The 17,589-nt window shown below is 40.8% G+C and overlaps 1 protein-coding gene across 4 annotated transcripts in view; it reads right to left on the reverse strand.

The window, feature by feature from the left end:
* Positions 1–10,435: 10,435 nt before the first annotated feature.
* LOC139546281 (protocadherin-17-like) overlaps positions 10,436–17,589 on the reverse strand; it is a 40,959-nt gene continuing 33,805 nt past the window's right edge. For all 4 annotated transcript variants that reach the window (XM_071354463.1, XM_071354462.1, XM_071354461.1 and 1 more), the window contains exon 4: positions 10,436–11,718. In XM_071354463.1, the coding sequence (XP_071210564.1) occupies positions 11,108–11,718 (611 nt within the window). In that variant the 3' untranslated portion in view covers positions 10,436–11,107. The remainder of the gene's footprint in view (positions 11,719–17,589) is intronic.

Here is a 17,589-nt window from a genome sequence, read left to right on the forward strand (position 1 = left end):
CTACTCTATTACTCTACTACTCTACTACTCTACTACTCTACTACTCTATTACTCTACTACTCTATTACTCTACTACTCTACTACTCTACTACTCTATTACTCTACTACTCTACTACTCTACTACTCTATTACTCTACTACTCTATTACTCTACTACTCTATTACTCTACTACTCTACTACTCTACTACTCTATTACTCTACTACTCTATTACTCTACTACTCTACTACTCTACTACTCTACTACTCCACTACTCCACGTGACATCCGCGAACAATTGAGGAACAGTAACTGCTTTCAGTAAGTCAATTTAAATGAATCTGTGTAAAAATGTAAAATAAATGATAACATTTTTTAATTAAGGTGAGCAACATAAAAAGGTACCCATAGTCTTATAGAGAGAAGGCTGTTCAGTAGTTTTATGAAGACTAGAGCGAGGGTGTAACGGTACCGTGGAAAGCCTGACTGACAGGCATTTAGAAGAACAGTGTACGTGATCTGCAGCCACTGCAAATAACACAAGGTGTTTTTAAATACGGGGTGTTATTTATATGTATAGCAGTATACACATGGTGCATACCAAGTAACGACAATAATCATTGAAGATGCACATGGGGTAATGGGGGAGATTACAGAGTGTGTTTGGGAATAGTACTAAGTGAATGAGGATGTGAAAGTTGTGTGATTTTGAGATATGATATATTAAGCTGTAACACAAATTATAGACATTTGGATATTAAATGCATTGAAAATAGTACTATTAAAATTGAAATTTACAGTTGAAGTCGGAAGTTTACATACACCTTAGCCGAATAAATTTCAACTCAGTTTTTCACAATTCCTGACATTTAATCCAAGTAAAAATTCCTTGTCTAAGGTCAGTTAGGATCACCACTTTATTTTAAGAATGTGAAATGTCAGAATAATAGTAGAGAGAATGATTTATTTCAGCTTTCATTTCTTTCATCACATTCCCAGTGGGTCAGAAGTTTACTTACACTCAATTAGTATTTGGTAGCATTGCCTTTAAAATGTTTAACTTGGTTCTATTGTTTTGGGTATTCTTCCACAAGCTTCCCACAATAAGTTGGGTAAATTTTGGCACATTCCTCCTGACAGAGCTGGTGTAAATGAGTCAGGTTTGTTGGCCTCCTTGCTCGCACATGCTTTTTCAGTTCTGCCTACAAATTTTCTATAGGATTGAGGTCAGTGTGATGGCCACTCCAGTACATTGACTTTGTTGTCCTTAAGCCATTTTGCCAAAACTTTGGAAGTTTGCTTGGGGTCACTGTCCATTTGGAAGACCCATTTGGAATTTTCCAAACTGTTTAAAGGCACAGTCAACTTAGTGTATGTAAACTTCTGACCCACTGGAATTGTGATACATTGAATTATAAGTGAAATAATAACAGTAACAATTATTGGAAAAATGACTTGTGTCATGCACAAAGTAGATGTCCTAACCGACTTGCCAAAATTATAGTTTGTTAACAAGAAATGTGTGGAGTGGTTGAAAAACAAGTTTTAATGACTCCAACCGAAGTGTATGCAAACTTCCATCTTCAACTGTAGCTGAATTACTGAGTGAATGAGAGATGTATGGGGACTAGCTCTGGTGTACAAGAGGATTACTGAGTGAATGAGAGATGTCAGGGGACTAGCTCTGGTGCACAAGAGGATTACTGAGTCGAATACCACAACCAGTTCTGTGAGCTGAGTTTTCAGATCTATAACATTATCTAGGAGGTTCTGTCCACCACCTCCCATCGATCTACAGGTAGTGAGCACTGACAGGAGAAGCCATTGAAACGTTTGAGAGGGTAACAGTTGAGATGGGTAACGGCTGTAACAATGTATCAATAGTTTATCGATGACCCCCGGACACTGAGATTTCCTTGAGAACCCGATATGTGTACCTCTCGGGCTGCTGCGCTGTGGTCGTTGCTGCCATGTGGACATGAATAACTATTTATAACGTTATATAGGGCTTCTGTATGGAGATATGAAAGAACAGATTATTATTCCCAAATATGCTGTTAAATAGAAGTAGTGTACATATCTAAACCCTTGTATGAATAGAACACTAGTCTAAAAGAGGAATTTTGTATAATGGGTTACTAGAGAAAAAGTAACATAATATTGAGTATAATGGGTTCTTATGATGATCTGATAAGGCAACAATAGAAAACTATAATAATGTCAAACTTGCACACCCACACGTAGACGTAGGAAAGTGGTGTAAAAACTATTCTGAGGAATGTTCAGAGTGGTCCCTTTATGGATCATTTGAGAAGGACAAGGTTGATGCATTGTACGGGACTTGACTTTCCCCTAACCAATAAAACTATAAACACTTGAGATGTCTTCCACTCTGGTAATAGATTTTTGAAATAAACCCCATACCCTGCTAAATAGAACCAATGATTTTCTGTATTCACCTACTCAACCGTTTAACTTGCTAGGTAGAGACTTTTCATGGACAGAGCATACCATCTACAGGGGACTGATAGACAGTGCCATCACAGTGAATTCATAATAATCCCTACAAACCATTACACATGAATCTTAAAATACAGACATTTCATAAATATTGAAGCAGAAAGTGAATATCCAACAGAGATTGGTAATAAACAAATAGAGAGTAACTTTCTGAATGTATACTAAAATGAATACAATGCATTCCAATACGGAGAAATATATCATGTTTGTTTTGTTTTAAACCTTGCAATAGGGGGGGAAAAGCAAAATGTTGTTTGAGAGTGATGCTCATAATGCAGTATTTTAGTAATTTGAAGATTGAGCATTGGGACTGATGTTAAATTAGAGGCCGCTCACCCTTCAAGGCCTGGTCCACTGCTCTTGTGCGTAAGTCATCTGTTGTTTGTGATAGATAAGCTTCCTGTGGAACAATAGAAGGCTGCAAGAGACACAGTGGGGAAATTTGGGACAGAGGTATGAATAATTGAGTAAGACACGTTTTTGACAATTTATTACAAAATTCTATAGTTTCTGGGTAGCACCAGGGATTTAAGTAAGAATCTAATGTCATCTAAAACAATAATCTGTTTTCATTATGTGGAACTGTGTTCAGAATTGAAGTAGATCCAGGTAAATGTTTTTAGTACAGAGTATTGAGCTGATAACACATCACCAACTCTTTTGAAGGTCCTAGCAAATTTGTTAAATAGCAGGTTTTATATTTCAACTAAGTTCATGTCCCAGAGACAGGTTGTACAGAATTGTATGTCAATGCTACAGGTCAAAATTACATTGATTACAAGAGAGGGGCTCTGAGATTGTTTACTTTAGAAAGTGCCTAAATTCAGCTTTACGGGACACTGTATCATCTTAAAGGTACCCGGATCCAGCTGTTAAGGGAACTCCCAAATTTAGTAAGACCTGGCCATTTAGTTTGTTATTACCCTACTATTTTTACTATATACATGCCAGCACCCACACACAACCCACCTTTTAATTAATATTTGTTAGCGGTTAATACTCTGTTTGAGTTATTGTGTGGGGTCTTTTAATTTTGGTTTTAGGATGCTGTACCCAAATTACCTTTTCTGAAGTTTCTATTGTCAGAGTTTTGGGTGCACACATGTAAATTCTCTTGATTAGAAGAAATGTACTAAAAAAACAAATGTAAACCTGATACACAAAATGTCTGAAATGTTTGAAATATCTTTAAATAATGTCTAAGGTACAGGAAAAAAAACACTCACTTAATAGGGCTGACTGACCTCTGACCTCTGTTCTGACTTCCTGGTAAGGCCTCATGCCTTTCATGCCTTTCATGCCTCTCATGCCTTTTCTCTCAGGAGTGCGACATGAGTTCACGTGGTTTGAGCATGGAGAGAGAGATCCCCGTCCGAACTTGCTGGTGTACTGGTAGGAAAATGGACAAGACATAATGGACTGTAAATGACAGCGGAGACATAATGGACTGTAAATGTGGTGGTTCAGGTGAGAGACATTATCAAGGGCCATCCACTTTGAACATGTGCTATTGGGAGGACAAACTGAAACACTATCTGAAGAAGAACATGAAGAAACGCCAGAAAGATGAGTGCCGGGATGGAGGGGGGTGGTTAACCATGCCCATAATTGATTTAGGCTTATCCAAAATGGTTAATTTGGGGTATCAGGTTGATTGTGGAGGTCTGCACACTGCAAAATGTATAGTAATTTAGACTAAGATTGAATGGAGATACCAATCTGTCAATACCACAAGTATTGAGAATAGTTAATACTAGAAATATAAGATGAATATACTGTATGTCAACGTAAATGTACATTCTGCCAGTGTCGTCGGTGTGTGCTAAGTTGAGGGTCTTAAATTAAAGTGATAAAACCAACGTGACGCACTAAGGACTGTCATTCTAAATCTGGGTTGGATCATTTATGAATAGTTCTAATTATGATATGGAAAGGTGAGGCTTCTAGAGAGAGAGCGATGCCGCTAAAATATGAGGAGAGCCACTAGATTGTAGCTTGCCCCAATCTCATTCTTATCAAGGTTGGTGTGAAACTTTTATATCATGTGTTCTCGCTCTTCCCTGTGAAAGTCAATATGCATGTGCCCTAGATCAAATTCGGGAGATCTCTAGAAAATAATTGTGTAAATTGGCTCTGCAAAACAGAGAGGCTCTTGACTATCTTTTGGCAGGTCAAGAGTGCGATCATTGGCAATAAATGTTGTACTTTTGTCCCAGATCACTCATCTAATATGACTGATCTCACCGAATACATTGCCACTGTTGCTAAGAATAATTCCCCACAAACAGAGTGGACGCCTGCAACTTGGTTGGATTCCCTGTTTGGAAGATCCCAAGTTGCCAAATGGGCTGCAGCGTGTGTTATTTAATATGCTGTGTGTGTGTATTTTTAATAAATACACTCTCATTAATAGAAGTACAACCTTAATTAAGAGGATAGTACACCATACCAATTGGATTGTACAACCCAGAGTGAAGGGCTTGAATTGATGAAGTGTCTGGTTTGTGTTGATTTCCCTTACTTCAATAGACAGATTGATATAGAAGTTAAACACTTGCTTACCTTAAAATGTAATTACTATTATCACACAAGTCATAAAAGGATGGAATGTGAAGGACATTTTACTTAATTGTACTTACTTGACTTTGGTGTCATAAACAATCATTGGGTCCTGCCTGTGCCTGGTAAAGATATGAGGGGTCATGACCTCCTTAGACTATTTGGCAGAGGAGACGGTGCCAGATACATGCCGGAACCAACACTATGAACTATGCCTATGTAATGTGTCTGTAACCAGTATATAAGGGAACTAACGGGACTGTCCCGTTAGAGCTCCCTTCAGACCGGTACTTTATATACACTGCTCAAAAAAATAAAGGGAACACTTAAACAACACAATGTAACTCCAAGTCAATCACACTTCTGTGAAATCAAACTGTCCACTTAGGAAGCAACACTGATTGACAATAAATTTCACATGCTGTTGTGCAAATGGAATAGACAAAAGGTGGAAATTATAGGCAATTAGCAAGACACCCCCAAAAAAGGAGTGATTCTGCAGGTGGTGACCACAGACAACTTCTCAGTTCCTATGCTTCCTGGCTGATGTTTTGGTCACTTTTGAATGCTGGCGGTGCTCTCACTCTAGTGGTAGCATGAGACGGAGTCTACAACCCACACAAGTGGCTCAGGTAGTGCAGTTCATCCAGGATGGCACATCAATGCGAGCTGTTGTGACTAATGTTGACTGGTGCTTTTAACTAGAAAAAGAAATCCTCTTTGGGCTGACTAATGTGGACTGGTGTTTTTAACTAGAAAAAGAAAGGCTCTTTGGGCTGACTAATGTTGACTGGTGTTTTTAACTAGAAAAAGAAAAGCCCTTTGGGCTGACTAATGTTGACTGGTGTTTTTAATTAGAAAAAGAAAAGCCCTTTGGGCTGACTAATGTGGACTGGTGTTTTTAACTAGAAAAAGAAAAGCCCTTTGGGCTGACTAATGTTGACTGGTGTTTTTAATTAGAAAAAGAAAAGCCCTTTGGGCTGACTAATGTGGACTGGTGTTTTTAACTAGAAAAAGAAAGGCTCTTTGGGGTGACTAATGTGGACTGGTGTTTTTAACTTGAAGGGAAGGTACTCTCTCAATGTTGTTTATGACACGCTCTCAGGGATTTTCCCCACCAACAGCTTTCAACCAAGTGGAAGCATTTCCCACAGCATTTGGTGGAGGTAAAGACAAACTCTTATCGCCTATGTGTTATTGAATTAAAAGCGTATGTGCTCAGGGTAAGCATGTCAACTGAATGGTCCTATTTCATCGGAATAAATAATTGGTGTAAAATGGTGAAGAAGGGAGGGGGGGTAGTACATTGATCGCTGTCATTGTCTGTAATTCCTATTCATTCTGACTGTAATCATTGTGAGAGACATGTTCATCCATCCCACAGTGTGTGCTATGCCTGTCCATAATCTGCATTCAGCGGTCCTCAACACCACTTCGTTTTTTTAATGTCAAGTCATTAAATTAATTAATTAATTAAAGGAGTGTTTTAAAGGAGTGTTTTCTTCAAAGAACATATTTTGCATAATTTGCCGCTGACTTGGGAGTTTAACCTGTAGCCATTTGTTGAGAGTAAGGGATATCTTAAAGGATCTCAGGGGTAAATGTGATGAAATTGCCTGAGTACTTTCAGATTGACATTCAGCTGTCACCTGTTTTTGCTTTCAAGTGGTTTAACATTCTGGGGAATAAAGTAGAGGACGAGAGATGTGATGTTAGTTCCTGGCATTTCAACGGGAATTCGTTGCGGTGACCAACGCAATTTCCCCCTCAAAGAATATTTAAATTTATGCAGATGAGCTCATCAGAGTTGCCTGCTGAGCGACAACATCTCGGTCTGGAATTGTGTCAATACTAGCAACGGAAACAAATACCAATCGAAATCAAAATGAATATGTTTTCCCCCTGAGGAGGTAACATGACAGGATCCTGGGAAACCAGCACTGTGCCGTTCCCGGTGAGATGACACACAGAAGTCACACGTCTACAGATAAGAGACAGCGGAAAATAGAAACACCAATTGGTGGGGATCATTTGGCTATTGTGAAACACAGCCTTTTTTAGAGGCTGCTGACGCGTACGGTGATCTAACTAGAAATCAATGCGTCATAATAATAAAAGCATTGAGTGAATAGCCAGTAGAGGAGCAGTAGAGTAGCTTACCGTATAAGAGCCAGATGAGCTGCAAGGGATTCAAGTTTTTCTATGAGTATTCTGACCTGAAATGAAAATAGCTTGCTATTCACTCGCTATTAGTTTGAGATCGAATAAATTAAGGTGGAGGAGGTGTGTCTACAGATCGAATAAATTAAGGTGTAGCGGAGGTGTGTCTACAGATCAAATAAATTAAGGTGTAGCGGAGGTGTGTCTACAGATCGAATAAATTAAGGTGTAGCGGAGGTGTGTCTACAGATCAAATAAATTAAGGTGTAGCGGAGGTGTGTCTACAGATCAAATAAATTAAGGTGTAGCGGAGGTGTGTCTACAGATCGAATAAATTAAGGTGTAGCGGAGGTGTGTCTACAGATCAAACAAATTAAGGTGTAGCGGAGGTGTGTCTACAGATTTAAATAAATTAAGGTGGAGGAAGTGTGTCTACAGATCAAATAAATTAAGGTGTGGCGGAGGTGTCTACAGATTGAATAAATTAGGTGGAGGAGGTGTGTCTACAGATTTAATAAATTAAGGTGGAGGAAGTGTGTCTACAGATTTAATAAATTAAGGTGGAGGAAGTGTGTCTACAGATTTAATAAATTAAGGTGGAGGTGTGTCTACAGATTTAATAAATTAAGGTGGAGGTGTGTCTACAGATTTAATAAATTAAGTTGGAGGAAGTGTTTCTACAGATACGCCGTATTCTGACTTTGACTTAATTCCCTAATAATTCCCTAATAATTCCGTATTAATTTCACCACCTTTACATGAGAAAAAAACATGAATAAGGTCCAGCGAACCTCATTTGCTTCCTCTGTAAAACGCTGTCATGTGGTTGTTACTGAGGATCATTATTTACAGTTGATAATACATATATATATATATATATATATATATATATATATATATATATATATATATATATATATATATATATATATATAAAAGAAACATAGGCTAATTAAATCATTATGGAGCGGAGCGCATACCAAGCCATAACCGTTTGAACCCAATGCATGGCGCAATACTTGGCCGTGTCATCACGAAGTTCCATGGTTAGTGCAGGCGAATTGAGGCTGTTCTGAGGGCAAAAGTGGGGAGTGCAACTCAATATTAGGAAGGCGTTCCAAATGTTTTGGGCTGCCATATCATTGCTGTTGTCCATCAATTTTACCTGAAGTACTTACCACTGCTGCAGATTGTAGTACACTGAGGCGTTTTTCTTGTGTCTCTTGAGATTCTCTTGACAAACTGTTTCTATACTTCTCAGGGTGGTTCTTCTCAGGGTGATTTCTCCTCAGGGTGGTTCTCCTCAGGGTGATTCTCCTCAGGGTGATTTCTCCTCAGGGTCATTTCTCCTCAGAGTGGTTTCTCCTCAGGGTGATTTCTCCTCAGGGTGGTTCTCCTCAGGGTGGTTCTCCTCAGGGTGATTTTCCTCAGGGTGATTTCTCCTCAGGGTGGTTTCTCCTCAGGGTGATTTCTCCTCAGGGTGGTTCTCCTCAGGGTGGTTCTTCTCAGGGTGGTTCTTCTCAGGGTGGTTCTCCTCAGGGTGGTTCTCCTCAGGGTGGTTCTTCTCAGGGTGGTTTCTTCTCAGGGTGATTCTCCTCAGGGTGGTTCTCCTCAGGGTGACTCTCCTCAGGGTGGTTCTCCTCAGGGTGGTTCTCCTCAGGGTGACTCTCCTCAGGGTGGTTCTCCTCAGGGTGGTTCTTCTCAGGGTGGTTTCTTCTCAGGGTGATTCTCCTCAGGGTGGTTCTCCTCAGGGTGACTCTCCTCAGGGTGGTTCTCCTCAGGGTGATTCTCCTCAGGGTGGTTTCTTCTCAAGGTGGTTCTCCTCAGAGTGGTTCTCCTCAGGGTGGTTCTCCTCAGGGTGGTTCTCCTCAGGGTGATTCTCCTCAGGGTGGTTTCTTCTCAAGGTGGTTCTCCTCAGGGTGGTTCTCCTCAGGGTGGTTCTCCTCTGGGTGATTCTCCTCAGGGTGGTTCTCCTCAGGGTGGTTCTCCTCAGGGTGATTCCTTCTCAGGGTGGTTTCTTCTCAAGGTGGTTCTCCTCAGGGTGATTCTCCTCAGGGTGGTTCTCCTCAGGGTGGTTCTTCTCAGGGTGATTTCTCCTCAGGGTGATTTCTCCTCAGGGTGGTTCTTCTCAGGGTGATTTCTCCTCAGGGTGGTTCTCCTCAGGGTGATTTCTCCTCAGGGTGGTTCTTCTCAGGGTGATTCTCCTCAGGGTGGTGCAGAGGTAGAGGAACATTGATTCAGCTGGCCTTACATTCAGGCACACTAGTGCTACTACATCAACAAATGTCCTTGTACCATACATACATTGGAGTCTTGTTTAAAGTAACTGACCATTGTTTCAAGATTTATATGGAATATGACCTATAATTACTTACAGTACAATATGAGTGAAATAGTTTTCCTTCAAAAAAATAAGGTAATTAGGTATGCTAAAAAGCAGCTTTTCTGTGTTGGAATGGTGTGGGCGTATCCCAACAACAGAATGTTGTGGGTGTATACTCATTACAAATATTCACGCAAGTAGACTGGTGATTGGCCAGCTTATCCTCCTCAGGGAGATGACATCATGTTCTATGAGAAAATAGCAAGCATTTTTTAAACGTTCTGTTTGAAATACAACTTTAAGCTTTAAGTGTTTTTTCTCCAATTTATGCTTTTGCCACAAATTCGAGTATAGGAGGAGTCAACAACATTATTTGGAGTTAACAGAATATGAACTTTTTAAAGTGAGATTTTCATTTGGCAGTTACTTTAATGCTTGAGCAGCATAGAAGCAGCATAGACTTGGCTGATTTGCTGTGTAATGAGGTACACTAGCTGAGGTCGACACACCTTGAATAAACTAAACCACTTCACATGGTCTGATTTAATTTATGTGCTGTTAAAGATAATTAGTTGGTGTTAAAGATAATTAGTTGCTGTTAAAGATAATTAGTTGGTGTTAAAAAGAAAGGTGACTGTGGTAAGAGTCATGATCGCATAATGAGTATGATAATATCAAGTTAACTAGAGTGGGGTCGCGACCGCTATTGTAAATAGTCACGGCTCGTTTTGGTGTGTTTGTGGGGTTGCAGCCTTTTCTGACAGTTGATTAAGCAAGATAAATCATGTCGGCCCTTGAACCACACCTTGGAGAGATAATTATGATCCTCAGGCAGAATAAAGCTTGATAGCTTTAGAGGCACCATTTGTCAAAAAATAATGACATTCTGTGTTCCGCTGTAGCACGTGTGTATACAAATTTAATACAATACACAAGTACAGTAGCTCATATTCACTTGAAAGCTCAGCTTTTTTTGCACATAAACCGACAATAAAATTACAAATACATTTGTAAAAAAACGTCTTGATTTTTCAGCAACCTCAAATGGTTTTATGAAAAGGGACATTCCCTGGTTTACCAGAGCAGAGTCGCATTTAAACGTTCATAAGACACTTCACGTTGTATTTCACTTAAATTATAAATCCAAGCGGATGTTTTTCATACACTACAGTAAGTGAAGACGAAAGCAAATCACTTAACAAAAGCAGACAGGACTCAATACCTTAACAGCAGCAATTCGTTCAACAGCCTCACAAAATTGGAGCTTGAATTGTGTAAAACACGGACATCTAAATTGAACAGTATAGCATGAAAACACATAATAGCATGAAAGCAATGATTTTCTTCCCCTTCTGCTCACAGCAGTCAGAACCATGGACATACATGTTTTTCTTTACTTTTAACAACAAACCACAGAATAAAAAAAGACAGAGTTAATGTCTGATGGTTTTTGGTTATACAGTACAATGTCTGGAACCTTCCTGGGTGAACATAAATTACCCTTCCGTCATTCATCTGTGACCTAATCACACGGCACCCAGATGAGAGCAAGGCCCAGACCCTGACCTTTCAGTCCCCAGAGTCCCGCTGGTTTGGACTGACACACTCCATCCCCCCACACTCCTGGCTGATGATCCCAGATCTGATCTCAGAGCTGTGGATAAGGCTGTTCGACAGGGACTTGGGCCTGAGGTCGCAAGCCATGTATGACGGCTCCTCCAATTCCGTATGGGGCGGTGAACATTGGCCGTCTGGGGGTCCATAGGCACTGCTGTCTGAGCCCCCCTCCCCGTCCCTCCCCACCTCCTCCCTAGGCCCTTTGGTGTGGGAGTCCAGGGGTGTGTTCCCTTTGGTGGGGCTGCTGGACGCAGAGGAGCACTCCTGCAACTGGGGACTGCGGGCACGCTGAGACTTGAAGTAGGGTTTGATGTTGGCCACTAGGATGGTGCTGTCCCGCTGCTCCTTGCCGAACGTGCTGAGGGTTTTTCTGGCTGCGCTGCGGTTGAGGCTGCCATAAATCTCTGTCTCCACCATGGCCTCCATTCCCACTGGGATGAAAAGGTCGGTGCGATTATCGCCGCTGTCTGCTTGGCCTCCTACCCGTAACTTTGGCATCCAGCATCTGTCAGAATGGCCCAGCGCACGACATTCATCTGTGCAGTGAACTGATCTGCCTTGTCCTAAGGAAAGAATTAAAAAGTTGCTATTAAATGACAACCACTTTACAAAGGGATGGGTGCATTTGAGGTATTATCAAATATTCAAGTTAAATAATAAAATGTAATTCAGAGCCAGCTCAATCTCAGCACTAGAGACCCATCTGTCCTCCCAAACCTACTCGAATAAAAACTATAGAAGGATGAATAAATGATTTCTAGGGAATTAGTACAACCACTCCAATTTCCAGTCTGTCAGGACTACGATCAAGAGAAAATGTGAATTCAAAATGCATATTAAATCAAAAGAAACAGTTCGATTTGGCAAAACTGAAACATGGATCCCACACATTACAATCCCTGTGCTTTTGAAGGCATATCCAGCAAGGCAGACGAACTACAGATTACAGTCAATCTAGCTAGCGCATAAAATTCTGAGAACCATCCTAGCTAGCACATAGTGTTCTGAAAACCATCCTAGCTAGCACATAGTGTTCTGAGAACCATCCTAGCTAGCACATAGTGTTCTGAGAACCATCCTAGCTAGCACATAGTGTTCTGAGAACCATCCTAGCTAGCACATAGTGTTCTGACAAGCATCCCAGCTAGCACATAGTGTTCTGAGAACCATCCTAGCTAGCACATAGTGTTCTGAGAACCATCCTAGCTAGCACATAGTGTTCTGAGAACCATCCTAGCTAGCACATAGTGTTCTGAAAACCATCCTAGCTAGCACATAGTGTTCTGAGAACCATCCTAGCTAGCACATAGTGTTCTGAGAACCATCCTAGCTAGCACATAGTGTTCTGAGAACCATCCTAGCTAGCACATAGTGTTCTGAGAACCATCCTAGCTAGCACATAGTGTTCTGACAAGCATCCCAGCTAGCGCATCACGTTCTGAGAACCATATGTTTCTTAGAGCTTGGTGAGAGCGTGGTTGTCCTATGGTTATTTAGCAAACAACCTTCCCACAACTTTCTGGGAATGTTGCAGGATAGTTGCTTGGCTTTGGAATAATCTCAGCACATTTAAGGAACTTGACAAAAAAACTTTTATTCTTGTCTTTAACAGAACATTTCCTAAAACTTCAAACATGGTTAGATTGAATTTAAATGTTGGCAATGTTCTAGGAACGTTCTCCAACTGGTTTGACATTGGGAATGTTCTCAAATAGTTCAGAGAATGTTAAGAAACAACAATCTTCTGGGGGAATTTCCATACTTCAGCATAACGTTTCCTTCAGGTGTCCTCATGGTTCTATTCATGGTTATTTAAAAACATATACATTCCATTCTCAGCATCAACAAAACTCTCTCTAACCTCTATCTTGTTAAGTGTGTTCAGGTGTGTTGGCCTCACCCACTAATTGGCCACACCGGATCTTAATGAGTGCTTGTTTCTTTGAAATGAGGTCTGTTTGAATAGACTAAAATGAACAGCTTTGTAAGCTTAAAAAACATGTCATCCTAGCTCCATCCAGGTGGCGCAGTGGACTAATTCCATGGACAGAGAAACCAAGATTATAGGTTTGAATCTCACAGATGTTTTTGGATGATTAATACCTAAGGAAATGAATTTCCATCTGTGCTTGGAGCTCAAAAGAGTTAACCCCAAAAATAATCTAGCATTGTTATTAAAAGTCTTCATTCTGTGAATGTTTTAAGAAAGTTATAAAAAAAAAACTCCAAATGGCCTCCTGAGTGGTGCAGCGGTCTAAGGCACTGCATTGCAGTGCTGAGGCGCCACTACAACCTTGGGTTTGATCCAAGGCTGTGTCACAGCTGGACGTGACCGGGAGCCCCATGGGGCGACGCACAATTGGCACAGCATTAGGGGAGGGTTTGGCTCATTGTGCTCTAGTGACTCCTTGTGGCAGGCCGGAGGCATGCAAGCTGACCTCCGGTTGTCAGTTGGATGGTGTTTCCTCCAACAAATTGGTGCGACTGGCTTCTGAGTAAAGCGAGCAGTGTGTTAAGAAACAGTGCGGCTTGGCATGTCATGTTTTGGAGGACGCATGACTCTCAACCTTCGCCTCTCCCAAGTCCGTTGGGGAGTTGCAGTGATGAGACAAGATCGTAACTACCAATTGGATATCACGAAAAAGGGGGGGTAAAACTTCCAACCTCAAAACAACCAATATTTTTTAGTATTAATAAAACTTTCAACGGACCAGAGTAAAACGTTCTCAGAACCTCCCTGCAACCTAAAATAAACGTTCCCAGAACAGGCAAAATTCACTTCCGATCACAGAATGTTTTATTTTTTTATTTTTATAGTTTTACTAGTCAGGAAATATATGGCTTCCTTACCAGAACCAATAGGAAACTAAAAACTTCTAAGGAACCAAATATGCTGCCTGGGAACTGCTTTTCATCTCCAGTCAGAGGAAAAACCCCAGCAGTTTTACATATCTATACATCTAGTGCATTCGGAAAGTATTCAGACCCCTTGACTTTTTAAAAACATTTTGTTACGCTATAGCCTTATTCTAAAATGGATGAAATAAATAAAAATCCTCATCAATCTACACACAATACCCCATAATGACAAAGATTTTTTTTGTTGTTGAAATATTGGCAAATTTATAAAATAACAAAAACTGAAATACCCTATTTATATAAGTATTCAGAACCTTTGCTATGAGACTCGAAATTGAGCTCAGGTGCATCCTGTTTCCATGAAATCATCGTTGAGATGTTTCTACAACTTGATTGGAGTCCACCTGTGGTCAATTCAACTGATTGGACGTGATTTGGAAAGGCACACACCTGTTATATAAGGTCCCCCAGTTGACAGTGCATGTCAGAGCAAAAACCAAGCCATGAGGTCGAATTGTCCGTAGAGCTCTGGGACAGGATTGTGTCGAGGCATAGATCTGGGGAAGGGTATCAAAACATTTCCGCAGCATTGAATGTCCCCAAGAACACAGTGGCCTCCATCATTCTTAAATGGAAGAAGTTTGGAAGCACCAAGACTCTTCCTAGAGCTGGCTGCCCGGCCAAACTGAGCAAATGGGGAAGAAGGATCTTAGTCTGGGAGGTGACCAAGAACCCGATGGTCACTCTGACAGAGCTCAAGAGTTCCTCTGTGAAGATGGGAGAACCTTCCAGGAGGACAACCATCTCTGCAGCACTCCACCAATCAGGCCTTTATGGTAGAGTGACCAGACGGAAGCCAGCGGCAGGGACTGGGAGACTAGTCAGGATCGAGGAAAAGATTAATGGAGCAAAGTACAGAGAGATCCTTGATGAAAACCTGCTCCAGAGGGCTCAGGACCTCAGACTAGGGCGAAGGTTCACCTTCCAACAGGACAACGACACTAAGCACACATTAAAGACAATGCAGGAATGGCTTCAGGACAAGTCTCTGAATGTCCTTGAGTGGCCCAGCCAGAGCCCGGACTTGAACCCAATCGAACATCTCTGGAGACCTGAAAAAAAATTCTGACACAGCTTGAGAGAATCTCCAGAGAAGAATGGGAGAAACTCCCAAAATACAAGTGCCAAGCTTGTAGCGTCATACCCATAAAGACTAGAGGCTGTAAAGCTTCAACAAAGTACTGAGTAAAGGGTCTGAAAACTTATGTTAAAAAATGTAAATATAAATTAGCAAAACATTCTTAAAACTGTTTTTGCTTTGTCATTATGGGGTATTGTGATGTCATTATGGGGTATTGTGATGTCATTATGGGGTATTGTGTGCAGATTGATGAGGGAAAACAACTATTTAATACATTTTTTAATAAGGCTGTAACGTAACAAAATGTGGAAAAAGTAAAGGGGTCTGAATACCTTCCTGAAGGCACTGTATAACAACCACAACATAGGCAGTACGACCAGGAAAGAGACTAATTTAAATGTATTTTTAAAGGTAGCTATCCCCACTGTAAAGAAACTAGCCTTTGACAATGATGTAGAGAGAGAGGTCTGTATATTGAAAAGGTTCATGGAAGCATTTGCACAGTTGATATTTTGGACTACAGTTTTTATGACTGTAGTAACTAAAAATCCAGTGTTACATTCACTACTCACTATGTGCGTTGAATTCAAATGAGTTCAGACAATTAAGAATTGATATATGGGTTGAGCATCTGTTGAGAGAGGTGCCAACAAGGCATTTTATGTTTATTTTGCAATGCATATGGAAAGTGGTTAAATATAGGAAACTATCATACCTTGACTCACAGTGATAGTTTATTTTCACAGCTTACAGGCGAAGACTCACTTTGCCCGAAACAATAGCTCTTTGTTATCAAAGTTAGTGTGTTTGTGTCAAACGAGTTGCACACCCCGTGCCAAGATACATCTTTCAGTGGTGGATGGTATGCGGATTTGCCATGTCTCACACAACACAGACCAACCACACGTTAGAAACTTCCCTTTGTACATACAGATGTAGGATCTTAATTTGACCAGTTTCTCACAGCAGGAAAAGAATCCTGCAGTAACAGGAAATGTTCATTATTATGTGGATTATAATTAATGGACATTTTTTTAGGGGTTGATACATTTTTCGTTAATGCAAATTAAGTCTGAAATTGTGGAAATTCAAAACTTTAGAAGCATTTTTATAACTCAAATACACGTTAGCATTTCCTGTGACGCAGGATTTATTTTTGCGACAACAGAGTGGTCAAATTAAGAGAGAACAGCTGTACTGTAGCTATTTCTAAAGACATTGTGGGGGATCTTACAAAACATAGCCAGAGTAGACATCTGGCTGTGTCTTGCCATGTACCTGCCAGAGTCAGTGTAATTAAAATCTCTTAAAGTACCATAGAGTTCCAAGACTAATCATCTTTAATGGGTCTACAATTGCAGGCGTGTGCCTTGTGGACGCTTGTTAAAAGCCAGGGACACAAAGAAGCCATTTAAAGGGATCACACGGGTGGTGGTATTACGGCTAAGCTGGGGGGGGGGGGGGGGGGGATGTTTTCAAAGACAAAGAACCTGCCTGGTCGTGGTAAATAGAAAAAGCCTAGTAACAGAGACGCCCGGTACGTACGCAGCTAGAGGCTCCTGGAGACAATACATATTTCGAGGGGGACAGCTATTGGTGCATTCATCGCCTGTATCACAGCTGAGAGGAGTCTATGATAAAGGTGAAAATACAAAAAAAAACAACACTCAATCCATCCTATTGTTAGGGCTTGTGGTGACTTTGTACTAAGTCTAAACTATTATTCCAGACCATATGATCCTGTCCAGGTAAAGAACACATCCACCTGCACCTCACTACGTGGGCAACTTGGGCCTATAGAGCAAATACATCATACCACAAACCGATTGCCCCAGAGGATCAACTGTCTGCAAACTGCATGTCAATTCAATATAAAACTGACCAACCCTTAGAGTAACCATTTAGTGTAACAATTAGTTTAGATTTAAAACAACATTTTGTACAACCAAAGACACAACTCTGAGTACGTCAGAAAAAAATCCATAACACAAGCTATTCATATTAAATGCATTGCCCCTGTTCTTTGCACTTATCTTATCTCACAAAATGCAGGTCTATAAATTAATTGACATTACAGTCAAGTAAGCATCTGTTCCGTTTGAATATATGAAACATTTCTTTCAATATCATTCCATTTGATTGGTCTTTGGACAGGGTCTGGAGAATAACATTCAGAAATATGTGCTCCAGAAAGGTGGGATTGAATTTACACATCCCACAGAGTCTGGCCCTGCCGTTTCCCCTGACAACACACACACACACACACACACACACACACACACACACACACACACACACACACACACACACACACACACACACACACACACACACACACACACACACACACACACACACACACACACACACACACACACACATCCCCCTGGCAACCATTTTTGTCCTCCTGAGCATACCACAAACACACAGCTCA

The sequence above is a fragment of the Salvelinus alpinus genome, chromosome 20 (genome assembly GCF_045679555.1).
Source record: "Salvelinus alpinus chromosome 20, SLU_Salpinus.1, whole genome shotgun sequence".
In the NCBI taxonomy this organism is placed as follows: domain Eukaryota; kingdom Metazoa; phylum Chordata; class Actinopteri; order Salmoniformes; family Salmonidae; genus Salvelinus; species Salvelinus alpinus.